Source organism: Talpa occidentalis, unplaced genomic scaffold (assembly GCF_014898055.3).
Source record: "Talpa occidentalis isolate TD23 unplaced genomic scaffold, MPIMG_talOcc4v2.1 talOcc4.17, whole genome shotgun sequence".
In the NCBI taxonomy this organism is placed as follows: Eukaryota; Metazoa; Chordata; class Mammalia; order Eulipotyphla; family Talpidae; genus Talpa; species Talpa occidentalis.
Window position 1 is genome coordinate 47,080,545 of NW_023601754.1, and position 26,869 is coordinate 47,107,413.

General features: G+C 67.1%; 3 protein-coding genes across 12 annotated transcripts in view; 1 reads left to right on the forward strand and 2 right to left on the reverse strand.

Annotated features, from left to right (window-relative positions):
- The first annotated feature begins 27 nt into the window (after window positions 1–27).
- Window positions 28–9,044, forward strand: TBC1D17 (TBC1 domain family member 17). Its single transcript, XM_037517030.2, has 17 exons — window positions 28–246; window positions 644–745; window positions 947–1,021; window positions 3,181–3,304; window positions 3,777–3,984; window positions 4,319–4,430; window positions 4,535–4,693; window positions 4,986–5,114; window positions 5,204–5,307; window positions 5,731–5,825; window positions 6,194–6,310; window positions 6,399–6,499; window positions 6,580–6,679; window positions 7,754–7,851; window positions 7,952–8,068; window positions 8,549–8,635; window positions 8,714–9,044. Exons 1-17 carry the CDS (start codon window positions 226–228, stop codon window positions 8,912–8,914), a joined length of 1,950 nt encoding a protein of 649 aa, XP_037372927.1. The 5' UTR covers window positions 28–225; the 3' UTR covers window positions 8,915–9,044.
- A 518-nt stretch (window positions 9,045–9,562) lies between these two features.
- Window positions 9,563–17,852, reverse strand: IL4I1 (interleukin 4 induced 1). The gene is given in 9 exon segments (XM_037517063.2): window positions 9,563–10,115; window positions 10,118–10,563; window positions 10,798–10,934; window positions 11,149–11,217; window positions 11,801–12,002; window positions 12,352–12,464; window positions 14,463–14,701; window positions 14,796–14,829; window positions 17,817–17,852. Coding segments are annotated over 8 exon segments (1,749 nt in total). The 5' UTR covers window positions 14,809–14,829; window positions 17,817–17,852; the 3' UTR covers window positions 9,563–9,585.
- Window positions 17,853–17,900: 48 nt separating this feature from the next.
- The window catches only part of NUP62 (nucleoporin 62), a 34,715-nt gene continuing 25,746 nt past the window's right edge, over window positions 17,901–26,869 (reverse strand). For 3 of the 10 annotated variants that reach the window (XR_005126177.2, XR_005126179.2, XR_005126178.2), the window contains exons 2-3: window positions 18,672–18,784; window positions 17,901–17,963 (exon numbers count right to left, since the gene is read on the reverse strand). Coding sequence is in view for 3 of the 10 variants with exons in the window: in XM_054697347.1 (XP_054553322.1) it covers window positions 20,722–22,302 (1,581 nt within the window). In the remaining 7 variants the exon portion in view is untranslated. Of the gene's footprint in view, window positions 17,981–18,671; window positions 18,785–19,536; window positions 19,555–20,677; window positions 22,364–26,869 lie in introns of those variants that run through there. The other 7 variants (XM_054697347.1, XM_037517082.2, XM_037517083.2 and 4 more) reach the window with 5 other exon arrangements.

A 26,869-nucleotide genomic window follows, 5' to 3' on the forward strand; every position in this document is an offset into this window, starting at 1 on the left:
CCTGCGCACTCTCGCTGGCCGGCTCCGCCTTTATCGTTTGCGCCACGTGACTCGGGCTCTCGCGGTTCCAGCTGAACCACCCTGCTTTAGCGATGGTCACACCCGCCGCCGCCCGAGCTCAGGCGAGGGCGCTACCACTGTCGGGGTTTGAGGGGGCTTCTCCTCTCCGGATGTGACAGCACGTTGACCCGGAAACGGAGGAGGCCGGGCAGTGGGGCCGCGGCTATGGAGGGGACCGGCCACAGGGTAAGCACTCGAGGGCGCCTTCGCCCCCGTCCGTCCGTGCGAGGGGTCCCCCCGGCGGCCTGCCTCTCCCGCCGGCCGTGCCGGGGCGCCGGGGGCTCGGCAGAGCTTTTCCCAACACGCCATTGCCTCCTAAACGCGCTGTGCTCCTCCCCGCCGCCGTCCCGGCGCAGGCCCCGGCCCCGCCTCCTGGGCGGCTGCGACGCCCCTCTGGGCCCCGCCCCCAGGGCCCCCCGCCCCCAGGGCCCCCCGCTCGTGTCAGCCCCCGGGCCGCCTGCCTGGGCTTTGGGCCTCACCTCCCCGCCCCGTCCTCTCTGGGGGGCCCGGCCCCGCCCCCTGCGCGCGCCCCGCCCATTGGCTCCCGCGGGGCCGTTCACTCCCCCCCCCCCCCCCCCCGCAGGTGGTGTTTGAGAAGGGGGGCGTGTACCTGCACACCAGCGCCAAGAGGCACCAGAACCCCGACTCCCTCATCGCCGGCGTCATCAGAGTGGTGGTGGAGAAGGTGGGCGGGCGGCGCGGGCTCGGCGGCCCCGCTGGAGGGTGGTGAGCCGCTCCGGGCCGGGACCTGCGGAGGCTGGGTGGAGGCCGGGTGGGGACTCGCGGGGCTTGTTAGGCCAAGGGCTCGGACCCACGAAGACGGGGGAAACTGGCGAAGTGGTTAGGGCGCTTGGAGATCGCCCTCTCAGCCCTGCTCCTCTTGCAGGACAATGACGTGCTCCTGCACTGGGCCCCTGTGGAGGAGACCGGGGACTCCACGCAAATCGTCTTTTCCAAGAAGGTAGGTGTCCTCTGCCCCCGCCTCCACTGGCCTCTTCCTGGCAGCGGCCGTGGAAGGCGGGTGCCAACTCAGATCTACCTTCAGGCCACGTGTGACCCTGATCTGGCTGTGGGGCCGCTCTGACCTGGGTTTCCTCCCTTCCGCGCACTGGGGTTGGGAAGGACGCAGGCGGGGAGGCATGGCTGTCGGGCGCTTCTCGCAAGAGTGTGGCCTCTGGTGCCAGGGGACAGTTCAGCCTGTACATTCGGGTTCACTGGCCACTGGCTGGTCAGAACTGCGGGAAGTGTGGGGTGACCCTGACTCTGGCCGAGACCCCACATCCGCTTCAGAGTGCTGCATCCCTCCCCGGCCCATGTGGGCCTGTCCCCTCTCCTTACCTCTTCTGCTGGGGCTTCTGGGGGCCGGGCCTTTGCTGGACGGTGCTGGATCAAAGATGAGAGCCACCCACCGCTGCCCCAGTCCTCAGTCCACACTGTCGAGAACCCAGTAACTGCGGCACTGTGAGACGAGAGAACCTTTTCAGCAGCAAAAACCTGGAAGAGTTGGACTTGGGTTTGAGTCCAGACACTGCTCTCAGTGCCTTTTCCTGGGGGAGCAGACATTTGGGCCGTGACTCGGGATGAGTCATGAGCGCCCGGAGGCACCAGAGCAGGAGTATTTCCAGATGGCAGGAGGAGGTGTGCTTCAGAACACAGGGGACACTTTAAAGCGTCTGGGCCTGCGTGCCCGGCTGAGCAGCTTGGACTCCAACCTGGGGGCACGCAGGTGTGGGCATGGAAAGCCCCACCTGGGGGGGGCCCCAGAGAGCTGGACAGAAGGACTGAACGGAGGTTGGAGGCTGGGGAGTCGGAGGAGGCAGCTGCAATGGGCCCGGGAGAGAGGGAGGCGCCTTCGCTGGGGTTTTGAATGAGCAGAGGTGAGGGGTGGTGTGCGTGGACGGTCCACATCTGGAGTTGCCTTCACCCCATTGAAGAAGCGGCAGCTGAGATTCGCACTTACCAGCAAGCTCGCAGGCGCTCTCGGGGCCTCTCTCAAGAACATCGCTGTCCTCGGTGTTCTCATTTCCAAGGCCAGGCGTGCGCTGGGGTGGACTCGGGCAGAAAGGGCACAAACACGTTCAGTGTGCTCAGCTCCAAGGAACACAGAGCCAGCTGATGACGAGCAGGTACAGTTTGTCTTTCTCCTCCGGCAAGACACCGGCCAGGTGGATGACGTAAGGGCCTGGATCGTGAGGCTCCATGGGGCTCGCCCTGGTGGCCTTTGAGTGACAGCAGGAGGATGGGGGCCCATGTGCCCCGATGTGCTTGCACCACGAAAAGCAGGCGCACTCCCAGCTCATCTGCATCATTAGCACTTGGGTTGGCTGCGCGGAGTAGAAGCAGGAAGAGCAGCTGCCTGAGCAAGACAGGAGCGCGTCGCCCTCCCTCCAGAAAGCCTGGGCGTCAGCGCACACGCGCACGTGCCCTCAAGGACCCGTCTCCGTCCATGTGCGCTGCCGTCCTCAACGCATGGTAGCCATCGTCACGGCTGCCTCGTGGGGCGAAGAGGCTGCGGGAGCGCCCACCTTTTAGGCTGTCTTCACTCTCTCCCCGCGTGCTGGAGGGTGGCCGAGGTGCTCGCTCAGCACCATCACTCACGCGTGTTGCTCGAGCACCGCCACGGCCATTCTTCGTGGCAGAGAAAGTGCCCAAGCGTCTGGCCTCGGGGGGGCAAAGGGCCCGTCCTGGAAGTGACACAGCCGTGGCACCCGTTGCCAAAGAAGTGAGAGACAGTGTCCTCCCGGCCCCTCAGCCAGAGCCGCCCTTAGCTCCCTCTGCCCGCCCCAGTGCTTGGCGGGTCCCCGCACCTCTCGCCTTCCCCCACGCCAGGCCCCGCCTGCCCTTGCCGCTCGTGGTCCCAGGGGGTGCGATCTGATCACAGCTTTTGATTCGAGTCGCCCCGACGACTGCTATTTTAAGGGCCGTGACCTCGGTGGTCTGGTCTTTGAGTCCTGGCCCAGTCCCGGTCCCTGGCTGTGCTGGGTGACCTGGGGGAATACTGTGTCTTCTGCGCCTCAGTTTCCCTCTTTGTTCACTGGGGCGATTCTCCAGGATGGCCTTGAGGCTCAGAGGCAGAAAGCGAATCCGCGAGCCCTGACTCGTTTCCCTTCGCTCCACAAGGACACCGGTGGGGCCGGCACCTGCACCTCTGAGGAGGAGCCGACCTTCGACCCCGGCTACGAACCCGACTGGGCTGTCATCAGCACCGTGCGCCCGCGGCCGCGCCGCTCGGAGCCCGGGAGAGGTAGGCCGAGCGCACGGCTTACCTCGCTGTTGTGGCTCCCCAGGCCTCACTGCTGCGTGGGGGCAAGACGGTCCCGTCCAGGGTCAGCATGGCCAGCACCTCCATTCATGCTCCGGCGGCTGGCCTGAGGTTCCAGGCCAGGGTGGCTCAGGGCCGGGCTGTCCCACAGCCACGCGGGCCGGGTTCCCAGAAGAGCACCTGACCCTGGAGTGCCTGGCGGGGGGGGGGGGGGGGGGGGGGGGTGGGGACGGCACGGAGCACTCCGGGAGAGGCGCCGCGGGAGCCTGCGCGGGGCTTGGGGTGCCTGCAGACCGCGCCATCCCTGCGTCTGGAGTGGCGAGGGCTGGGGGCGAGATGGGCAGGGGCCAGACCTGGGGGAGCTGGCCGCGGGGCTCCCTTCCCGTCTCAGCTGTGCTCCCGAGGAAAGGTGGGGTGATGACTGTGTCGCCTCTGGCGCCGGACACTGCCCTAGGTGCAGAGCCCAGCTCCTCCCGGGACTCCTGGGCCTTCTCCGTGAGTCTGGGGGAGCTCAAGTCCATCCGCCGGTCCAAGCCAGGCCTCAGCTGGGCCTACCTGGTCCTGGTGACCCAGGCCGGAGGCTCCCTGCCCGCCCTGCACTTCCACCACGGGGGCACCCGCGCTCTGCTCCGTGTCCTGAGCCGCTACTTGCTCCTGGCCAGGTGAGCCGCCCCTGCCTGGGTTGTGTGCCGGGCCGGGCGGGGACCTGCTTGCTCGGCTACAGGGGGGCAGGAGATTGGGCTGGACGTAGGACTTCAAATTCAAGGCTGGCTTGACTCGCGCTTTCGAAAGCGTTGCTCCTTTTCCAAGGTAGCGCCATTCTCTGGGGCCACAGAGCTGCCTCTTGGGGCCAGGGACCCACCTCGGCCACTGTGGTAGGGTTGAGGGATGCCCCTAGGCAGTCAGGACCCTGCGGCTGGACCGGGGGGGGGGGGGGGGCGCGTGCCGGGCTTGCCCAGGCAGCCTGGTACCCGGGCCCCATCTCTGTGCCCCCAGCTCCCCACAGGACTCCCGCCTCTACCTGGTCTTCCCCCATGACTCCTCCGCGCTCTCCAACTCCTTCCACCACCTCCAGCTCTTTGACCAGAACAGCTCCAACGTGGTGTCTGTGAGTCCCCCTCCACCTGGCGGCTGGAGGGCGGTGGGGGACGGCTGGGACCGGCTTGCAGGGGTGGTAGAGCCCTGAGCACTCTCTCCCCCCTCCCCCACCAGCGCTTCCTCCAGGATCCCTACTCCACCACCTTCAGCAGCTTCTCCCGCGTCACCAACTTCTTCCGGGGAGCTCTGCAGCCCCACGCAGAGGGGGCCTCCCCCGACCTGCCCCCACCCCCCGACGATGAGCCAGAGCCTGGGTTTGAGGTCATTTCTTGTGTGAGTATCGGGACCCCTGCCTCCGGCCTCGCAGCTGCTTGCAGCTCCCTCAGCCTCAGTTTCCTCCTTGGCCAAAGCCGTGATAGCGGCCCCACCCCCATCAGGTTGCACGAGCCCCTCACAGAAAGAGCTTTTACAAACCACCTGGCGCTGGTGCTCGCTGCTGACGTGGGGGTGACGGTCATGGGCTCCGGGAAGGAGACGTTTCCTACCCTGAACCGTAACTGTCCCTCGAGCTGAGAAGGCCTCCCCCAGGGACGGGGGCCCCAGACTCACTCACCTGCTGCCCCAGGTGGAGCTGGGGCCGCGGCCGGCCGTGGAGCGGACGCCTCCGGTCACGGAGGAGGAGTGGGCCCGCCATGTGAGCCCTGAGGGCCGCCTGCAGCAGGTCCCCGAGCTGAAGGCCCGCATCTTCTCAGGGGTGAGGTGCCACGTGGATGGGGCGGGTGGGGCAGGGCCCCAGGCAGCCTGGGGGCAGCCCCGCTGAGCTGCTGACCGCTCTGCCCCCAGGGCCTGAGCCCTGGCCTGAGGCGGGAGGCCTGGAAGTTTCTCCTGGGCTACCTCAGCTGGGAGCAGTCTGCCGAGGAGCACAAGGCCCATGTGCGCAAGAAAACGTGAGTCAGTGCCGGGGCCCCTTCCGGCAGGCCCCATGTGCGACTTCCCTGGCCCCCTGAGTCATTTGGGGGCCTTGAGTCAACAGCGAGTTCCTGGCGGGGACAGCCCCTGCCACCTGCCCGTGCACCCACGCAGCCCGCCTCCCACCATCATCCTCCCCACCCGCCCTTGCAGGCAGCTTCCTAGCCCCGTGGGCCCCTCTCCTGTGTCCGGGTCTCTACCCTCCTCGCGCTCCATCCGGTGGGGGTGACAGCCTACTAGGGCGCGCCGGGGGAGGCAAGGGCGGCCCGCCTCAGGCTGCCTGACAGGGAAGGCTCTGAGGCGGGGACCTGGGGGCTGGCCGGCCAGGCAGGGTGGCCCTGGGGGGCAGAGAGGTTCCCTGGCCTGGGTGCCTAGGACCTCCGTCCTCGGTCCCGCCGCAGGGACGAGTACTTCCGCATGAAGCTGCAGTGGAAGTCCGTGAGCCCCGAGCAGGAGCGGAGGAACTCGCTGCTGCACGGATACCGCAGCCTCATCGGTGGGCACTGGCGGGTGGGCTGGGGGGCGCCCCTGCCTTCCCGAGGGAAGGGACAAGGTCCTCTCCGGGGCTGGCGGGGCGGGGGCAAGGGGGCCGGCTCCCAGGGTGCGCCCCCCAGCCCTGCCATCTGCTCACCGAGGCTTCTCGGCCAGTGGGGCCCTGTCCCTGGGCCTTAGTCTTCCCATCATTGGCCGGCTGCAGTGAGCAGCGGGTGCAGTAGGCGGGTGGCGAGCTGGGAGTGTGGGGCACTGCGCTCAGGGGAGCCTTCCCCGGGGATTTCTGGGGGCACTACAGCGGCACAGGCCGCCGGCAAGCGGCGGGGCTGGTGCTGGGGCCTCCTCAGTGCCACGCCTGCCCTGCACTTGCAGAGAGGGACGTGAGCCGCACCGATCGGACCAACAAGTTCTACGAGGGGCCCGAGAACCCGGGATTGGGGCTGCTCAATGACATCCTGCTCACCTACTGCATGTACCACTTCGACCTGGGTGCGGCGCCGGTGCGGGGCGGGGGGCGGGGGGGCAGGCCTTCCCTGGGGGGCATGGGCCTGGGCTGGGCCTGACTGTGTCCCCGCAGGTTATGTCCAGGGCATGAGCGACCTGCTCTCCCCGATCCTCTACGTCACTCAAAACGAGGTGGATGCCTTCTGGTGTTTCTGTGGCTTCATGGAGCTGGTGGTAGGCTCGGGGCCGGGGGGCAGGGCCACCCCGCCAGCGGCCGGGACCTGGCTCCTCACGCGGCCTCCCGCCCTCCGCAGCACGGGAACTTCGAGGAGAGTCAGGAGACGATGAAGCGGCAGCTGGGCCAACTCCTGCTGCTCCTGCGGGTGCTGGACCCCCCACTCTGTGACTTCCTGGGTACGTGTCTGGTGGCAGCAGGGGCAGTGGGGCCTTGCTCGGCCGTGGCTCCTGAGGGGGAGGCCCTGAGCCAAACCGGAGAGATATCCCTGCTCCTGCATAGCCCAGACCCCAACTCGACATGGAAAAGCAGAATTGCAGTGGGGAGCAAACCGCAGCACGCACAAGTGCGCGGGGAGCCAGTGCCCAGCGCCCCTTCTCTCCGGGTGGAGGACCGGGCATGGCCTGACCTCCTCTTACCTGGGGCTGGGGTAGGAAGCGGGTCTCTGGGCTCCAGGGCCTGAGGCTGCTGCAGGCCGGCTACTGTTTTTCATCTCGTCCGGTGGAAAAGGCCAGGGGGTTCAGATAAAGAAAGACGCTGCTGCCGTTACCCTCCGGGAGACTGCCGCGCGCTCGTGGGTGTTTCTTCGCTGACATCGAGGACCCTGGGGAGGGAGCCAGAGATGGCCTCGGCCACCAAGAGGGAACCAAGGCTTAGGGCGCACCTGCCACTCCCGACGGGGCTCGGACGCGGGCTGCTCTGGCACGCACAGCTTCGTGACCACCCCTGCGGGGGCCGCGTGTCCCCGTGTTAAGGACGTGCGAGCGTTTGACCTAACCCGGCGACCGTCTAGGTAGTTAGTGTTTCTCGCCGTGGCGCGCGCACGCCGTGTGATTTCTGTAGCTCTAGGTCCACGGGGTGAAATTGTCCAGGCCAATCCCTACTTTTTCGCAGCTTTTGTAACGTTCATCCCCATCGCTGCTTTCCTGAAAAGTCAGGCCAGCGTGCGTTTTGCGCGCAGAGGCCGAGTGCCAGCTCCTCACGCAGCCAGCAGCCGTGGGTATGGAGTGGTTTCTCCTTGGGTGGCCAGCGTGGAGCTGGTCACCGCGCGTGCAGTCCAGGGCCAGGATGGGGAGGGCCCGTGGCCCGGCCGCCCACACTGGCTGAAGTTACCGGTCCGGCGTGGCGGGGCGCTCGGCCAGACTCCTGGGGAACCCGGTCCGCCCACCGGCACGCTGAAGTGGAAGCGGGTGTGGGTTTGTGTTTTGCTTGCTCTTTGCTAAGCTGCTCTCCACGCCCCCCGACCCCCCCAGACTCCCAGGACTCTGGCTCTCTCTGCTTCTGCTTCCGGTGGCTGCTCATCTGGTTCAAGAGGGAGTTCCCCTTCCCCGACGTCCTCCGGCTGTGGGAGGTGGGCCGGCCAGTCTGGGTGGGAGGACTGGGTGGTTGGGGGAAGGCGGGCAGGGGGTGGGGCCGACCTGGGCCGTGACCCCCTCCCCCTGGCACCCCAGGTGCTGTGGACCGGGCTCCCCGGCCGCAATCTGCACCTGCTGGTGGCCTGCGCCATCCTGGACATGGAGCGTGACGCCCTCATGCTCTCCGGCTTCGGCTCCAATGAGATCCTCAAGGTGAGGCCCCTCCTCCTCCCGGCCCCCACCCTCTTCCTGCTGGTCCTGCCTTGGCTGACCTGAAGCACCAGCTGGCTGTGAGCGTGGAGGGTGGCCCGTGCTGCCGTCCTTGCAGGAGAAGGTTCTCAGGATTGGAGTGCCGCGTGTGGCCCGTAGGCTGTGGGCACTGAGGGCGTGGGGCTGCTGTCCTCACAGCCTCCTGGTCCCGGCTCCCAGCAGTGTCCTCGCAGAGCATGTGGTCCATGCATGAATGGGCAGCGGCCCGTCCCGGGGCCTCTGCCTTCACTGTGGCCTGCATCTGGCCGGCAGCATGAGAGCGCGTGACCTCCCCTGAACCCCAGTTCCACCGTCAGCCCCGAAGGGGCCAGCCCAGTCTGTCTTCCCTCCATTGTGTCCCCAGCACCAGGCACAGAGTAGGCGCTCGGGCGGTGGTGGTGGAGGTTGTGCAGGCAGGCAGGCCTCACCCACCCCCTCCCGCAGCACATCAACGAGCTGACCATGAAGCTGAGCGTGGAGGACGTGCTGACCCGGGCCGAGGCCCTCTACCGGCAGCTGACAGCTTGCACGGTGAGTCCCCAGTCCCCCCAGCAGCCTCCCCTTACTCCCCATCAGACCTCTGACTCCAGCCTCCACTCCGCCCTCCAGGAGCTGCCCCACAACGTGCAGGAGGTCCTTGGTCTGGCGCCCCCCACAGAGCCTCACAGCCCCTCACCCCCCGCATCTCCTCTGCCATTGTCACCCACACGGGCCCCGCCTGCCCCTCCGCCCCCCGTGGACACAGCCCCCCAGCCAGACAGCAGCTTGGAGATCCTGCCCGAGGAGGAGGAGGAAGGCGGAGACTCCTAGCCGACTCAGGTGCCCAGCACTGGCACTTTATCAGGCTCTGGCCCCACCACCCGCCCCTCCTGGAGGCTGGGTTCTGGGCAGGGCGCCCCCAGCGTGCCTCCTGATTAACTGGTTTCTTTAAACTGACACTGTCCGGCCAGCCCCGAGTAGGTGGAGGAAGGAGGTGGCCCCTTCCGTTTGGACGCAGATGGGCAGGGGGCACAGGTGGTCCCCCCTGCTGAGCTTGACTCCATTTCAGCCAAGGAGCCTGAGGAGGCCCTGGGGGCGGGCTTCTGGGCCCTCTCCCCTCTCTGAGTTTGGGGCCTTGAGAGGAGCAAGGAATGGGTGCCCCCCAGGAAGAGAGTGGGTTGGGGCCACGTGTCCCCGACGGCACCCACGTGGCAGGGTTGCTTGGGCTGGGGCTGTCTACCAGCTTGTCCGCCGGAGAGAAATAAACTTGCGTTTAAGCTACTGTGGGCGGGGCCTTCTGGGACTTGCTTGGGGACCGCCTGGGTCGTGGTGGTGGTGGGGTGGGCGCTGCGATTCCCATCCAGCAGTGGTGCCCGGCGCGGTCGTCCTGTTTTCCCCCCCGCCCCTCGGCCACGGAGCTCCTCTGCGGGGACACGGGGCGCCCGGGCGCTCATGGCTGTGAGCAGGGAGGGGCAGGACCACACAGCTGTTTCCGAAATACTTTAATGCGGGGTCCTCTGGTGCGTGGGCTGCTGGGAGGTCAGCTGCAGGAACGGGAGGTAGGTGGCGCCCCTGTCTAACTCGGAGCGGAAGTGGCTGGTGGACGCTTGGCCGAGCACCTCCTCGCCGCCCGACGCCCGGTGCTGGTGCTCGTGCTCGTGCGGGTGCTCGTGCTTGTGCTTGTGCCCGCGCTCCTGCTCCTGCTCCTGCTCCCACTCCCGGTTGTTGATGAGCAACGCGGCGCGCAGCGCCGACTTCACGGCGGTCTCCACCCAGCCGTGCGGGTAGGCCGTGTGCTCCCCCGCGAAGTAGACGCGGCCGTAGGGCACGGCCCAGTCGTAGGCGTGCCGCTCGTCCCCGGGCGTGTGCCAGAGCGTCGGCGGCTGCACCACGAAGCCGCCCTGGCTGTGCGGGTCCTCCGCCCAGCGCTTGACCACGCCGCTGCCGTCCCACAGCCGGTACACGATCGGGCCGTGCAGCGCCGCCACGTCGTCCAGCGCCAGGCGCAGCGCGTCCTCCAGGCTCAGCCCGCGAACGCGGCCGTCGCGTCCGACCAGGTGTACGCGGCCAGCAGCAGCGCGCCCTCGCCGGGCGGCGGGTAGAAGATGATGCGCGACGGGCGGTCGGTGCTCGAGTGGCCGCCCTCGATGTGCTCGTCGTTCCAGAAGGGCCGGCGGAAGCTGAGGAACACCTTGGTGGCCGGCACGTAGTGCAGCGCGCGCAGCGCCTCCTGCCTCTGGCGCGGCAGCGGCGGCGTGAAGGCGACGCGCTGCAGCGCGGGCCCGCTGGCCGTCATCACCGCCACGTCGGCGCTCAGGGCCTTCAGGGTCCGCGCGCCGCGCGAGTTGGCGATGTGCACGCGCACCTCGCGCCTGCCCTGCGTCAGCGCCACGACCGGCGCGTGCAGCAGCACCGGGCCCGACAGCGAGCTCAGCAGCGCGCGCGGCAGCAGGTCCCAGCCGCCCGCGATGCGGCTGTACCTGCGGGGCGGGAGCGTGACGGGCTCGGCCCGGCCCCGCGGCGGCGCCCCGGCGCGGGCTCCCCTTTCCGGCCGCCCGGCCCGCCCCTCGCCTGGCCCTGACGGCCCCCGAGCCCCGGGGAGCAGAGAACAAGGAGACCCGGGCACCCCGCCTCCTGCCTGGACCCCGCCCTTCCCCGGGAACCTCCCGCCCCGCGCCCTGCCGGCCCCGTGGCCGCGCCCCGGCCCGCCTCACCGGAGCTGGTCGCTGAGGCAGCTGTGCGCCCGCAGCGCCTCGGCGAAGCTGAGGTAGAAGAAGCCGTCCTTGGACATCACGTCTCCCAGCAGCCGCGCGGCCGGCTGGCTCATGTTGCCCTCCCCGAGGAGGTATTCCTGGGGGCGGGGCGCGGGCCCGGTCAGGCCCGGGCAGGCGGCCGTGGGGGCCCGTCCCCGCTGAGGCTCGCGGGTCCCCGCTGAGGCTCGCGGTTCGGCGCCGGGACGCAGCCCTGGGCTCTGCGGTTGCCGTCCGGCGCCCCCTTCCCGCGGCAGAGGAGGGAAACAGCCCGGGGCCACCGCCGGTGCCCGGGCTCGCCCCGGACGCACTCACCAGCAGCGTGTGCCTTTCAAACTTCCTCATGGCCTTCCTGCAGCCCAGGGTCTTCACGTCTCTGACGGCCTGTGGGGAGCAGCGGTGAGGCTGAGCTGCCGGCGGGAGGCTCTGCGGGCCATTAGCACCCTTGCTTGAGGCACCCCGCTCTGCGGGACACCCTGCCACCCCGCCCCCCGCCCCCGCCCGCATCTGGCCGCGGTCACGCTGGGGGCGACGCGCCGCCTCTGTCCCAGCCTGTGAGCCCCGGGGCGCGGCGGCCTTCTCAGGCCCCCAGGGGTAACCGTCCCGCATCGCCGGGGGCGCGGGCAGCGGGGCTGCCTCTGCCACCTGCGGTCCTGACCGCGCGCGAGTGCTGAGGGGCTGTCCCTGCCCGGGACGGTCAAGACGGACACAGGTCTGGGTGCGCGGACATGGGTCAGAGCAGCGGCCGATCCAGGCTGAAAGCGGAGGTGTGCAAAGGCGGGGTTGTCCAGGCCAGGGGGGTGGCCGGGCGGGTCCTAGGGCCCTGGCACTCTGGGCACCGGCCGGCAGTGTTCATGGGGAAGGAAGGACGAGCAACGCGGGCGACCGAAGTGACACGCGGCCAGGCAGGTACAGCGGGCGGGCTGGGCAGCGCGGGGAGGGGCGCGAGGGGCCGGCGGGGCCCCACCTTGCTGAGCGCCATCTGGTAGATCTCCTCGGGTGAGCGGCCCCGCTCCCGGGGCAGCAGCCGGTAGCCCAGCTTCTCGGGCATCTTCTCCACCACGTAGTTGCGCAGCTTCACCTCGTTCACCTCGGTCCACGTGTTCTCGTCGTACTGGGTGAACTTGGTCAGGTTGAGCCCCAGGCTCTTGCACAGCTCGTGGAGGATCCTGCGGGCGCCGCGGGGGGAGGCTGGGTGCGCGAGGGCGCCGGGGGGCGGCCGGGCTGGGGGGTCGGGCTCGGGACGCAGCCGGCGGCTCCCACTGGGGGCGACGCGGGGAGCGGGCGGCGCGGCTCGGCGGGCCGTGGCGGGGGGGCGGGCGGCGGGAGGGGACCCCGGGGCGGGCTGGAGGGCGGGCGCCCCCGGCAGGGCTGCAGACAGGAGGGGCTGCATCGGGGCTCGCCCAGACTGCCCTGGGGGGCTCGCCTCCGGGTCGGAGTGGGGTCCGGGCTGGCGCCGCGGGGGGAGCGAGCGTGGCCCGGCGGGGCGGGGCGGGGCGGCGCCGGCTCGGGCCTCACCTGTGCGAGCTGGGCATGCGCATGGCCCCCAGCTCCCCGATCCAGCCCGTCTTCCCGTCCCGGAAGGTCAAGATGCGGCCCCCGATCCTGTTGTCGGCCTCCAGGATGGTGACCTGAGGGAAGAGGGTGCGGGAAGCGGGCACCTCAGCTCCCTCCCCAGCCCCCCACGGGCCAGCCCCCCAATCCCCACAGTGGCTGAGACCCGGCCTCCTCGAGAAAGGCCCCTCTGCGCGCGTGGCTCGTGCTTTAACTTGGCTTAAAAACAGTCTGTTTCCTCCTCCGCGCGCCCCCAGAGTGGGTTCACAGCAGGTAGAGGAAACATTCCCGCGTCCCCCTCTAGGGGGCAGCCCCAGCCGCCGAGATCCGCAAAGGAGCGGGGAGAGGAAAGCCGGCCGGACCCCGCCGCAGCGCTCAGAGCGCAGGGCCAGGGGAGGGGCGTCCCTGCCCCCCACAACACTCCTGCCGGAGCGCCCCGTAGGGTGGGCGGGGGAAAGGCGGCCCCGCGGCCCGGGGAGGGTGACAGCCCAGGGGGAGGAGAAAGGCACCCCACACTCTCCCTGCCCTCCGACGGAAACTGCTGGGGGGCGCGGAAGAAGCGCCCAAAGAAAGATCAAGCAACCCCCCCTCCCCGCCCCCTGGTCTTGGGGTGAGCTGCGGTCCCCTCTGCAGGGCTCCCAGCCCCGCCTGCCCCAGGACCTTGGACCCTGTGAACATCGTGGGATCTCTGCCCGGAGACGCGGGGCTCAGTGCACACACACACACTCTCAAAGGCCCTTCATCACTTCAAAGGCAACCCACAACTCATCCCGACAGGGGCTCTGGCTGGGCTCTGGGCAGCAGGGGGAGAATCCTGGGGTCTCTCCCAGGCCCCGGGGAATCCCAGGGCTGCAGCCACACCCTTCCCCAGATGGGCGCCCTCTGGGCTTCCCCTCCCGCTCCCTCCACATCACACGGTCCTTAGCATGTGGAGGAGGGATCGGAGGCCGCTTGCTGGACACCCCAGAGGCAGCACCTCCCCCCCCCCCGGGGCACAGGACTGCTTATGGAAGGGGAGCCCCTCCAGATGGGATGGGAGAGGAAGGAGCCCACCCCCCCTTTCACACACACACACACACACACACACACACACAGCTTTGCAGGCCTTCGAGAAGGGAGAAAGTGGGTCCCAGCGCCTCAGATGGCCGCTTGAGCCCTCGGCTGGGACATTCCCCCCAAGGGAGCAGTGGCCATGCGGGGAGGCCTGCACCCATGAGTGGGGGCTCCTGGGAAGTTACCCCGGGACACGGGGAACGCGGGACGCGCTGCATTTGTAATCAAGGCAGTTCTGGGCTGTGAGTCAGAGGGACGGGCTAGCGCCTGCCGTTCCCCAAGTCCCTCTCCCCCCTGAGAAGCCACCTTCCTTGCTCGCCGCCCCCTCCCTGGGTTTTCCTGGGAGGACTCTGACCCCCTTCCGACTTCTGTCATGGGGCCACCTGGCAAAGTCTGGAAAGCTCATGAGGAGGAACACTGGGGGTCATTTCACAGTGACAGCCCTCCCGGTGGGAGGGAGACCCCTCCCCAGAAGCCAGCCCCCATCTCTCTCTGGAAGTGGTTCCCAGATAGCAGGGAGCTGGTACCCCCAGCCCCAGGGTGGCCCCTTCCTTTGTCCCCCACCCCAAAACCCTAGCCCAGGGTGTGAGTGGAATGGTGCGAGGGCAGAGCAGAGCACACGTGCGCGGCACCCCCTGCACCCCGGACGGTCTGTTCCTGTGGGGAGGTGGCTGGGAGGGGGGCACAGTAAGTCCTGGCAAGCCGGCACGGACCCCTTCCAGCCTGGGGGCTGGGCAGCCTTCAGAGAAGCCCGTTCTCATTCTTAGATTGCACTGAGAGGGACCGCGGTGAGGCCTTGGGGGCACTTCCCCTAGGGCTTGGGCGGAGCGCCGCGGCCACCAACGCAAATTCCCCCGGGGGTTGGAGGAAGCCCCCGGGGTGAGGATGCAGGGCAGGGACTGTCCAGTATTTCCTTAGCGAGGGGGTTTCAAGCCCCCCAACTTCCCCTCCACCCCGACCGCCCAGGACGGCCCCGGGCCCCGGCGCGGGCCGCAGGCAGGGTGGACGGCGGCCGCTCTCACCTTGTGTCCCGCGTCGCTGAGCACCTTGGCCGCCACCAGCCCGGCCACGCCAGCGCCGACCACGATCACCCTCCTGGGCCTCAAGGTCCGGTTGAGGCCCAGGGTCACGACCTTGAGCAGCTGCTCATAGTCGGGGTCGTGCATGCACCTCTCGAAGGGGTCCTGGCCGTGGGCGGCCTTCCACTCGAGGCAGGACGCCAGGCCCAGGAGGACGGTCACCAGGGTGAGGAGGCGCCAGGCTGGGGGGCGAGGGGCAGTGGGCAGGTGGCCGGGTTGGGGGAGGAAAGCCAGTCCTGGTCCCCCATCCCGGTGACCCCACCCCTCCTTACTTACCCAACGGGGACATGACTCTGGGGGGACGCGGTGTCTGGGGAGGAGGCGGAACAAGAGCCACTGTGACGGGTGCGTGTCTCAGCCCGGCCCGATTCCCTTCAGGGGGTCCCGCTGCCGCTCCCCTCACCCCCGCGCCACTGCTCTAGCGCCCTGTTCCCTGCCTGCCCTCCTCCCCCAGCCCGCGGCCTCTCCCGGCCCCTTCCCTGCTCCCAGCCCCGCTCTCCCCTCAGTTCTCTCGGCCAGGCCCGTCTTCCTCCTCCGCCACCCCCGCCTCTGCCGCTCTCCTCCCTCTCCCGTCCCTGGCCCGGTCCCTCCCGGCCTCTCCACCTGGCTCGCCACTGGCAGCGGGCTGGCCCCGGCCCTCTCTCTCCTCGGCCTTTAAACCGGCCCAGCCCCAGCCTCCGCCCGCGGGGGAACCTGACGGGAAACGAAACCGCTTTCCCGGGCCGCGGGTCAGATGGCCTTGACTGGAGCCCGAGGGGCGCGGGGAAGCCGGGGGCGGGAGGATGCAAATCCATCTATTTTCTGCCTCTTGCCCCAAATAGCACTGGGGCAGCTGGGGGCCAGAAATAAGTGCCCAGGTAACTGCCAGGCGGGGCTGCCCCTGCCGGCGCTGCCCAGCCCCACCCGCCAGCCCCTGCCCTCACAGGGCTCTGCCACTTTCTCTGCTTCCTTGATTCTTGAGGCAGGGGAGGGGGGACCTCTGGCCTGGGGTCTGGCTGCTCCCAGCCTAGGACAGCCTATGGGGCCTCTGTGCCCACTGTCTGTGCCCAGACCCTAAAGAGCCCTCGCCGGCCCCGTTTCCTCCCCGACCTCAGTCCCCCACTCCGTGCAGCGGGCACAGCGGTGGGGCGCCCAACAGCAGCACGGTCAGGGCCGAGGGCTCTGGGCCAGTCTGCCCGGGGCTGGCCTGGCACCTGCCCGCCCAGCAGGGAGATGCAGGACAAGGCCGCTTCTTTCTGGGGCTCCAGTCTGCAGCCATCAAACAGGGGCCACTGAGATGTCGGTGGGGGTTCCACTGTGAGCCCAGGTCAGACACTGTGAATGGGTGCGGCTGTGCCAGGGCTCCGCTCCCCCCCACCCTGCCCTGGGCGCCCACCCAGTGCCTCTGCCTGTGGCCCTGGTACTTCTCTGAGGGGCTGGTGGCAGTGAGGCCTAGGGGCCTGGTTCCAGGGTTTCTCCTGCCAGGCTGCCCAGGATCTCAGGATTTTGAGGATTTACCCAAGGGGACATGTGGCAGGTTCCCCGAAGCGGGTGGGGGCAGAGAGGCAATTTGGGGGCTTTCTCCTGGGGTCGTGAGAGGGCACCAGGGCTGGCGAGGAGGCTCGCTGGGGTGCAGGTTCTCCGCAGCAAGGTGGGAAAGCCCCGCAGAAGGATGTGTAGTGACTGGGGGGGCGGGGGGGCAGGGGGCTGTGAGTGAGTCAGGGCGCACGTGAGGTGGGAGGGTGGAGGCCGTGGCCAAGGAAACTGACAGCCCTGGAGGGGCGGCTGCAAGGGCGGGAGCATCACAGGCATCTGCGTGCTCGGCGCCTCTCACTCCCAAGGCCCGAGCCGGACAGAGGAAGGAAATGGGGACCTCAGAGCCAGAGGCCTTCCCTCGACAGCGCCCGGCGGCCTCCTTCACACCAAAGGAGAAGACAGAGCCGAGGGCTGCCAGGCCCCAGCTAGGAGGAGGGCCGGTCCCCAGCTGAACTCCTGGTCTCCCGGCTCGGGCTGCTGTGCCAAGCCCCCGACTGCACACACCAGCTCAGCTCCTAGGCCCTCGGGAAGAGAAGGGAAGGGCCCAGCTCACCCTGAAGTCCGGTCCAGGAATCGGGCGAGGCGAGTGGCTACCTGCGCCCGGGGCCCGCCTGGCCGGGAGAGCAGGGCTCTGTTGAACCGGCCCGGGGGTGTCCTGGCTCTGGCTCAACGCCCACAGGCGCCATCCCACCCTGTGCCGGGTCACTTCAGTCACCTCGGTGACCCTCTGACAAGGGTCCCCAATGGGACAGCAGAGAAGACGGAGGCCCAGGGAAGGCAGCAGCTGGGAGGTGGCTGACTGAGCTGCTGGCCTAGACCTGGCCTAGCAGGAGCAGCTCAGGCCCCTTGGTTGGGAGGGCCAGGCCCGGCCACCCGGGCACTGTGCACACGTGGGGGTGTCCCGGCACTCTGGGACTGCACAACATCGCTGGCCTCCACCCCCAAGATGCCCTCCAGAGACACCCCCAGGCCTGTACCACCACAAAGGGCTCCAGATTGTGCCATTCCCTCCTGGGGAAGTGGAGGCGACGCCCTGGCGGAGATCCGCAGGGCCAGGCTGCTAGCGGGTGGACCTCCCGGGCGCTGACTGATGGGGTCCAGGCCAGGACTGGCGCCCAGTGGGCAGGAAAAGAAATGCTGGATGGCCCCCGTGGCAGCGGTGGTTTTGGGGTGAGGAGGTTAAGGTCACTGGGGAAGTCTCTCCCCCGGGCTTTGCGTGCGGTCCGCACTCGGCCTGCGCTACTTCAACCATCCAAGTCGGCAGTGGAAGTTGTTTGCGGCAACACATCCGGGCCCCCGCACTCAGCACAGACAGGGCTCTCCCAGTCTGTGGTTTGTCCCCGCTGGTGGGGTGACAGCCTTCCCCACGCTCCTGATGATGCCAGGGGCTTAAGGCATAGGTTTGGGTGGACTCGTCAGGAAAGCAGGGCTTGGATTAGATTTTCTGAGCTGTGGGTGGGGATCCCTTCAGGACAGCGAGTAGTGAGGGGCGACGCAGGTGTGAGGGGTGGCGCAAGTGTGAGGGGCAGGCCTGCACCTCTCTTCCGTTCTCCCCAAAGACCCCATGTGGTCGGTATTCAAACTTTCACTGGGGTCCCAGAGGGGGTGGGGCCAGTATAGGGGACGGGGGGGGGGGGGGGGGGTGGTCCAGGTGGAAGTCAGGGGGTGCAGACCTTGAGAGGCGGGGGTACGGGAAGCAGAGGGCCTGATCTCGGGCCTGGCCCCTGGACAGGGCCCTCTCCCTGAGCCCTTCCCCGTCTCCAGCGCACCCAGGGCACTCACTGCACGGCTGGCTCTGGGGGCCTCTCCCAGCGCCCATGGCCCTTCCAGTCAGCCCGGGATAGACGTCATCGTCCGGTGGGTGAGGAACTGGGGCGAGTGATGCTGGCTTTGTCCTGATCCCCTTGTCAGACCAAAGATGTCAGGGTCCTGGTGAAGAGTCACAGCTGTTGGGGGTGTGGGGCGCGGGCCTCCTGGTCAGCACGCTTTATTAGAGCACGTGTCCAGTGTCCAGAACAGCAGTGGCGGGACAAGGTCCCGGCTCGCGCCACCTCCTGCTGTCCTGTCCCACCCCCGGCTCCGAGGCAAACCCTCTAATTCCTGTGCGGGTGGATGCTGCAGGGTGTGGCTGAATCTGCAGGGCCACACCGCCTGTTGCCTGCACGCGGGAGGGTCAGGGAAGCCTGGTCGGAGGGCCCCCGGAGAGGTCCCTCAGGGGGCCGCTGCCCTGTCAAAGCGCAGACAGACTGAAAATGCGGGTGCAGCGGTGCGCCTAGGGGGTGGGGGGTGGTGGTGGTTGAGAGCTGGTCCTGAGCGTCAACGGTTTGATTTTCCTGGATCTTTTTTTTGGGGGGGTTTGCTCTGCACATCATCAGTAAGAACGTACATACGTACGAGTGATCTTATGACAAAGCTCATACTCAGAGCTCACCCCTTTCTCACGACGCTGACTGCATCTTGTAACGATACGCTCCCCAGGGGCGATCGCTGCACCCATAGGTGGGGGCTGACTTCCCAGACCCCTGCCGGGTGACCCCACCAGGGCGGGGTCCATGCCAGGGGAAGGCTCCTCCCGGGAGCCTCTACCAGCACGCCACTGCTGGGGAGCCCCGACCCCAGCTGACCCAGGTGATTCACCTTTAAGAGCCTCTGATTCCAAACTTAGTTACCACATTAGTCGTCTTCATATTAATGAAGAGGAACTTAGGCAGGGTTTGTCTGGACTGGCACGGCACGGTGGTGTTTTCTTCCTGAAAGGAAAACTGCAATTACAACGGAGCCTGCCCCTGGGCCGGGCCGGGCGCCGATCCAGCCGCCACCTCGGGAGCCCTCCCTGAGGCCCCCTGCACGCCTGCTGGGCCAGGACCCCTCGTGTCGGAGTGCCAGAGCCCATCCTGGGCGGCACCACCCCGTTTGTGGGGACTGTTTGTTCTTTATTTTTTACAGAAAAGCAAGAGATTGACTGGCGGGCAGGACAGGAAAGCTCTCCATGCAGAGGGGTCCTCGGGGCAGGGCTCAGGTGGTGCCAACCAGCCTCCAGCAATGTTCAGACCAGCAATGGGGGGGGCGGGGGGCGGCGGGGTGGTTCTCCTCCAGTGTCCCCACCCCCTCCAAGTGGTTTGTTTGAACAGGATACTTGTCCTTGGAAGTTCAAGGTGATCCAAGGTGCTCCAAGGTCACTTTGGGAAGCCAGATTTCTCAGGTAAACTTTGTAGCCTGACTTTGGGGGATAGGCTGAGGAAGGCTGAAGAGGCAGGCCCCCCGCCCCCACCGCCCCAGGAAGGGGCATCACTGGTGCCTGCAGGAGTTGGAGTGGAGGCGGAACCTGGGCTGCAATCTGGAAGCCCCCTGAAAACCTGGCACCCCGCAATGGAAGCACCGCCACGCCCCACCCCTCTCACTCCCATGGACAGGAGGGGAACGCTCTGACTCCCAGCGACTGAGCCAGGGGTGGTGACAGACTTGGCATTTGTGTGATTTCCAGCACGCAGCCAGAGATCACCTGCGTCGGGGCTTCCACGTGCCTCTCTTGCCGCCAGCGCCAGGGGATCACGGTGTGAATCTGTGCTCCCCTAAACACAGCGTGTGTGTGTGTGTGTGTGTGTGTGTGTGTGTGTGTGTGTGTGTGTGTCGGCATGTGCCTGAGCAGCATGCTCAGTCTTGCTTGTTTCTGAGTCTCAGACAAATGGCACCCCCCTGAACCAGTCTCTGGAGACGGCCATTTATGCTTTCTCTAAGAGAACCACGTTAGCAGCAGCTCTTGGTTCACAGGTTTTATTGAAGAGAGCGACAGACAGCCAGAGGCCTTTCAGAAAGTGCAGCGAAGGACACAGGTAAACACGTAGGACACCTGGGACACCGGCTGGCGACTGCTGTACGGCGCTGTCACTGACCACGTCTGACGTGGCCGGGGAAGGTCAGGACCCAGCACGGGGCAGCCGCTGCCTCCGGCCACCATCTCGGAGCCTTGAGGAGGCTTCACACCAGGTTTCGTCTCCCCTGTTCACGCTCTGCTAAGTGACAGGGGCTGGCGCTCTCAGCGTGGGAAGCAAACCAGAGGCAAGCACAGCCCGCGAGCGTTCCTTGAGGCGCCTGCTCAGAGCAGTGGGGGCAGCTGACCCAGCTCCGGGCGTGACGAGGGCTTCCGGGAGGAGCTGAGGCCCGGATGCGGCGCCTGGGGGACAAGGTGCGGCGGCCAGGCTGCTCGGATGGGGCCCCGTCCTCGAGACCTCCTAACCCGCCCCTGGAGGTCTGCCCCTTCCTCCTCTGAAACGCCCGCTGTCTGTCCTGCGCACAAACCACTTCCCGGTTGCAACCCCCTGCCCCGCGCTGCACATCGGCTGCGGGTGATGTTCTCCACCTCCTGCGCCTGTGACTGCAGAACGGCCGCCCAGCGCGCCGGGCAGGAGCCAGATGGTCTCACCGAAGGCTCCCTGGCCGGGCCGGGCCGGGCCGGGCCTGAGGAAGATGAGGTGGGTGGCGGCAGCAGGTGGAGGTGGGCCGGGCACACGTGGCGCAGAGACCGCACCCGCCGGGCTGCACAGAAGGCTTCCTGCTTGGGAGCGCAGAAGTCAGGGCCGAGAACGCTCCCTCCACAGCAGTCATCGACAGAAAGAACAAGTATTTCATTGCAACCAAACCTAGATAATCCCCCTCCCACCCCGCCCGCCCTGAAGGCAGCGCCCGCCTAGTCGAAGGTGATGCGGAAGCTGCGCTCCTGCTCCTTGCGCCGGCCCTCGCACACCTTGGTCACCTCCTCCACCTTCCGCTGCAGCAGGGCCGAGTTCTGGTCGATCCACTGCAGCGAGTCCATGTGCGCGTTGAGGATCTTGCAGATCTGCTGCAGGGGGTCGCTGGTGTCGGCGGGGCCCCCGGACGTGTTCAGGTGTTCGATGATGTCCTTGAGGTCCTGGGCCATGCGCTTGAGCTGCGCGTCGATGTTCTCGGCCAGCTTGTAGGTCTTCTCGCGCTCCTCGTCGGCGTGCTGCAGGTACACTGTGCCGCTCTGCTCCTTGACCGACTCCTCCAGGGGGCTCAGCAGGTCCTCCAGCTCCTTCTGCTGCGACAGGATGAAGTCGAGCTCCTGGTCCAGCCTCTTCTGGTCCAGCTTCACCTTCTCCACCTCACGGTGCAGGGTGGTGATCTTCTCCCCGTTCTCGATGAGCGTGCGGTCCCAGGCGTTGACCTGCGTGGCCTGCTGCAGGAAGTGCCGCTCCTGGTCCTCCAGCTCCAGGCTCCACTTGTTGATGAGGCCCTCCAGCTGGGCGTAGGTCATGGCGGGGCTCACGGACGCCACGGGGCCAGCAGTGGAGCCAGGGGGAGCCGTCACCGAGGCTGGCACGTTGTTGGTGATGCCGGCAGGGGCCGGTGGTTTCAGATTCAGGGCAAAGCCCGTGGAGGACGCGGAGGTAGTGGCAGTAGCCGCGGCCGTGGCTGTGGGGGTGGCTGCTGCTGTGGAGGCGGCGGAAGCTGCTCCGGGGGCCTTCAAGCTGAAGCCCAGCGTCCCTGCCCCAGAGGCAGCAGCAGTGGTGGCCGGCGCACACAGGGAGAGCCCGGTGGCAGCGGACGAGGCTGGAGCAGTTGCTATGGAGGCAAAGTGCGTGGGCCCAGCACTGGTGGCAGCTGCAGTGGCTGCGGGAGCAGCTGGCTGTGTGGCTCCCACCCCAGTGGTGGCTGGTGTGGCTGCAGTGAAGGGCAGCCCGGCCAGGGCTGTGGATGGGGCCGAAGTGCCCAGGGAGCCGATGCTGAAGCTGGAGGTCCCGGTCTGGGCTGCGCTGCCTCCAGTGAACGAGAAGCCCCCGGGGGTGGTGGAGGGGGCGGCGGTGGTGGTGGTGGAGCCGAACACAAAGCCGGAGGGCCCCGCAGCCTGGCTGGAGGTGACGGTGCTCGAGATGGCATTGGTGAGGGTGCTGCTGCCCAGCCCAAAGCCGCTGGGCGGCGCCGTGGCAGCGGGGGGTGCAGCAGTGCTGCTCAGGTTTAGCTTCGGCGCGCCAACCCCTAAGGAAAATCCAGTGCCCCCCGTCGCAGGCGCTGTGGTTCCAAAGCTGAAGCCCAGGGTCTGTGTGGCTGGAGCAGATGTGGTGAGTGAGAACAGCCCAGTAGATGGGGTGCTGGCCGCTGCTTGGGAGGAAGCCCCAAAATTAAACCCGCCAGTGGAAGATGTAGAGAAAGAAAACCCCGTCGCAGCCGAGGTGGTCGCTGTCTTTGCAGTGCCAAACGTGAACCCGCCTGTGGGGGCGCCGGTGCCTCCAAAGTTAAACCCGCTCATGGCTCCAGCTCTGGCGGCAGCGGCGGCTCAGGGTCCTAGCAAGTCCGCTGGCGTGTGCGACCTTGGGGAGCGACAAGCAGAGGGGGTGACAAGGTCAGTGGCAGTTGCGGAAAAGGCGCCCCGGATGTAGGACTGAGCAGGGCCTGGAGGGGCTGAACCTCAGAGACCCAGAGAGCTGCAGGGCAGGGCCTGAGCTACCACAGGCCTCCATGCGTGACACTCCTTAACATGTGGGAAGACGGGGTGCTTGCTGGAGCCTCGTCAGGGGTGGGTGCGAGGCCCAAATGTCCTGTCGGTGTCTACCAGAGAGCTCCCCTGTTCTCCCCAGGCACTCAAGGGGCGGCTGCCTCCCTCACTTGCAGTTACAGGGTGTAGAACATGCACCCGGGGTCCCGCTGGCCTCTTGGCCACCTGCACCACAAGACGAGTTGCTCCCAGAGACAAGGGCAGAGCAGGGAGCGCGCAGAGGATCTCGTCCCCAGAAGGCATGAGTTGGCAAGGGGAGGTCTGGGAGTGGCTTCCAAGGTAACTGGCATCGCAGCCTGGAGGCAGGGGCTCGGCCCTGAGCTGCAGATGAGGGACCTGGGCTCAGATGGCTGAGAACCTCACCCAGGGGGCCCAGATAGCAAGAGCGGGTAGACCCCTGAACCTCCCGCCCCGTCCAGGAGCCATGCAGAGCCCTCCCTGCACACGCCCGGGAGTCGGTGAGGCAGCAATGCAGGGAAGACAGCGCTGTGCCCAGAGACGGCGGGACAGGAAATGAAGGGGGGGTGTGTGTGTGAGCAGCACGCAAATGCACTAGCGCAACGTGGACAGCCAGAACCGTGGCGAGCGGCCCGGAAAGCAACACACCTAGGTGTGGACAGGGCCTGCGCGAGGGCTCTCCCTGCTAGCGGGCAGCCGCTCCCGCACACTCGTCCTGCCTGTGCAGTGCAGACACGGACGGACGCGCTGGGTTTTGGAGAGAAACCTCGCAAGGGAGTGACTCCACCCTGAGGCGGCAGGGAGTGGCGGCAGCAGCCCTCAGAAGCACAGGGACACATCGCTAGCGAATAAAACAAGCCTCCCCGGGGGTGGCTGAGACCTTGTCTGGTCCTGAAGGTGAGTGGCGACAGGGCAGGGGCCACAGGCCGGGCTAGAGGCAGTGCGGGAGCTGACACCGGCCAGCAATACCGTGCTGGAGAGCCCTGTCTCCCCACAGGCGGGGGCCCTATAAGGCTTCCAGTGGAGTTGGGGTGGGAGGCCACACCAAAGACACGGACCCCCCAAGGACGCCCACGCCCTGCCTCAAACTTAGGACTGTGTTCCTGCACGTGACAAAGGGCCCTTTCCGATCGGGACGCGTGTCCTGGGTGAAACACCGGGCCCGAGAGGCCTACGTTCCAGACAAGAGCAGGAGGAGACCTCAGCCTTCAGAGGACCACAGAAGCCGGACTGGAGTGACGCCCTTTGAACTTGGGGACAAGAGGACAGGGATGCAAGCTGAGGAACGCAGGTGACTCTAGACACTGGAAAAGGCCAGGAAGCTTCTGGAAGGAGCCAGGGGTGCCCACACCTTGACTTGAGCCCCATTTTGGACTTCTGGTCCCCCAAGCAGCAAGAGGGTCTGTACCGTTTTAAGCCACCAAGTTTGTGGTCACTCGTGCAAGCAGTCCCAGGACAAAGCTGCTGGGCACAGAGTGTCTGCCAGCTGAGAGTGTGGCCCGGTGATCCCCGAACAAGGGGCAGCCAGCCTCTCTGAGGCCGCCCCCTCATCAGGGGAGTGGGGTGGTGCAGCTGGGCAGCCCAGGGGAGTCCAGGTGCCGGCTTTCGCTGCAGCCACAGCTGCACTTTTACACTGGGGAGGTCTCTGGAAGTCACTGAGGAAGGAAGAGGAGGCCGCCCGGAGGGGCTATGAATACCCCACCGGGCTGCCAAGAAGTTCCGATGAAGAACCTGCGGCTGACCTCAAATTTAAAGGGAACTTGCGGTGGGGCTGCCGCTGCGCACCAGCCCCAGGTGCTGAGGAGCACATTCGCCGGCCCGCCCCCAGCTGACTCATCGCGCCCTTGAGGCAGTCGGGTATGGCACATGGACGGGACAAGAGGCTTAGATGGAAATACTGGTCAGTTCTTATCCCGAGATCCGGGCCCGGGGCTGGACTGCAAACCCCTCGCTACTGCTACGCCGCCCCGCGGGGGCATGTGGCCACTCTGCCCGCTCAGAGCCCTGCCCCTCAGCTGAAACAGCAGCCAGCCCCCTCCTGCTTTCGGGCGCAAAGCTGGTCTCCAGATGTAAAGAAAAGTCCTGGATCAAAACTGCTTCTGCCACTTACTAGCTGTGGATCCCTCAGCAAGTTACTCCTGAACCCTTCTCTGCCTCAGTTTCCCCACCCGAAACGAGGCCAACTGCCTCCCACTGTGAAGAATTAACCAGAAGCCAAGTCTTGGCCCAGAGAAGGCACCTGCCACCTCCCGCGAGGCCCAGTCTGTTTCTGTGTGCCCGCAGGGAGCCCCCCTCCTACCTGCTGTGCCCCCTCTGCCTTCCTCACAGACACGCTTTCATTGGTCTCCTGCCCTCACAGCATGTGCTTCCGGGAGATGCCGCAAGGTGCTCCCGCGGGGGTGGGCTTGGCCTAGGCCGTGGACCCTGACCGGCTGCCTGCGGGCCTGATCCGGGACAGCGGACGGACACCACTGCACAGCCACGAAGTGGTGTTCCTGGGGGTGGGACCCAGGCCTTGGTGTTCTCACCGAGCTTTCGGGAAGCTTCAGAGATGGCTGTGCCTACTCTCGCCACCGCCCGCACCGCTCCCCACGCGGCCGCCTCGAGCGGGGCCGGTCCTCACCGGCAGCCGAACCTTCCCAGCAGCCGCACCTGCGTGTGTCGGCGCGCGACACCTCAGCCCAAGAACCTTCTGCTCTGAATAAGAGGCGGCCAAGTCTCCCAGGAGCGCGGCGGTACAAGGCTCTGTCGCTACATCCACTGCCTCCGCCCCCTCTGTGGGGGCTGCCGGCTCCAGGCTGCCGGTCTAGCAAGCCCCTCCCGGGCCGGGGTCTAGTAACAAGGGGGACACGCGCGGAGCACTGCCTCAGCCCCGAGCTCGAACACCGCGGCGGGTCCATTCCAGAGAAGGAGGCGAGGCCCACGCAGGCCGCCGGAGGCCCGGCAGACTTGCGGCGGCTGAGCCGGGGCTGCGGCAAGGGCCTGGCCTAGAGGCCAGGAGGACCTTCTGGGCGGCGGGGGAGCGGGCGGCGAGCAGAGGGAGCCCCTGCGCCCGCGGAGCTCGGAAACGAGCCTCACCAGACAAGGAGACCGCAGCGAGACGAGGCCAAGCGTCCCGGGAGGAAGAGAAAGCAGCGCGGCGAGAGGAGCGGCACTGACTCAGGGCGAAGGGCCTAACCCCGCGGGCCGGAGGGGGCAGGGCAGCCCCATGAGGAACCGAGGCGCTCTCCCCTCCCTCTCAGCCCTTTCCCCAGACTCCCGGAACAGGGGCGTTTGTCTGGGAACTAATATGGGGCAGCTCAGTCTTGGGCCAAGAGGACAGGAAAGATTAGGAAGGATATGGGGGGTTGTGTGTGGCCCCCAGACATGTCCCCGCCTGAATCCCACAACTGTGACAGCGTGACCTCGCACATCAGGGACGCTGGCGTGGGGACTGCCCGAGGTGTGCGTGGGCCCTGATCAAGGGGGACCTGCATGGAATGGGGAGAAGGAAGAGGGCAGAGGGGCGCGAGGGCGCCCTCGGCTGGGAAGATAACACTGGGTTCAGCGACCCTGACTGTTGAGAGCCCCCTGTGGTGAGTCACAGAGAAGGCTGCATTCAGGGATCCCTTTCTTGGCCCCACAGCCCGAGGGGATGTTTTTAAGCGCCCCGGCTTCCCTACCACCCCCCTACCACCCCGTCACTCAGTGTCTGCAGAAGAAATGGAGCCCCTAGGGCCCCCCTCAGACTTCTGACCCCCAGAACCCTGAGGATAAATCTGTACTGAGTCAGTAAGTTTGTGATAACTTGTTACAACAGCAACAGGAAACCAACACAAGGATGAGACTGGAAACAAGGAACGGGAGGGAAACAAGCATGATAAGCTGCAGGACAGCCTGCGCGGGGGAGGGGCGGAGAGGGCGGGTAGGTTTTTTTTGGGGGGGGCCTGCAGCCGGGCCACCCCATGGACGGTGGGTGCGGTGACCCCCAGCAAGGATGGCCATCTGTGTACAGCAGACGGGGGCACGCCGGCGATGGCGTATCCCAGCTCCCAGAGCAGCACCCGGCGCACGGGCTGGTAAGCGCTGCCTGCGTCACCCTGCCTGGAGGGAACCAGCTCAGAGCTGGACGGAGCGTCCCCAAGGGCACGCAGCAGCACATGCTGTCTCAGGGGGGACTCCAGACCTTCTAGGGCAGGGAGGAGACAGAAGAAATCAGTCTTGAGGAACGGATGCAGTGACACGCACAGGCCAGCGCCCCTGGAGCCACACCGGGGCCCGGAGGCGGACACCGAGCCAGCCTGTCCACTGCAGACCAAGCTGGGACTCCGTTTCTCTTCCCAAACCCGTGTCTGCCCTTGGTCCTCTCCCCCGGGAAGCCTGA

Coding starts and splice junctions, on each gene's coding strand:
- TBC1D17 (XM_037517030.2), top strand. CDS start 226: ATGGAGGGGACCGGCCACAGG. Junction 4,431..4,534: donor ACAGCTCCAACGTGGTGTCT/GTGAGTCCCCCT, acceptor CTCCCCCACCAG/CGCTTCCTCCAGGATCCCTA. Junction 8,069..8,548: donor GCTCCAATGAGATCCTCAAG/GTGAGGCCCCTC, acceptor CCCCTCCCGCAG/CACATCAACGAGCTGACCAT.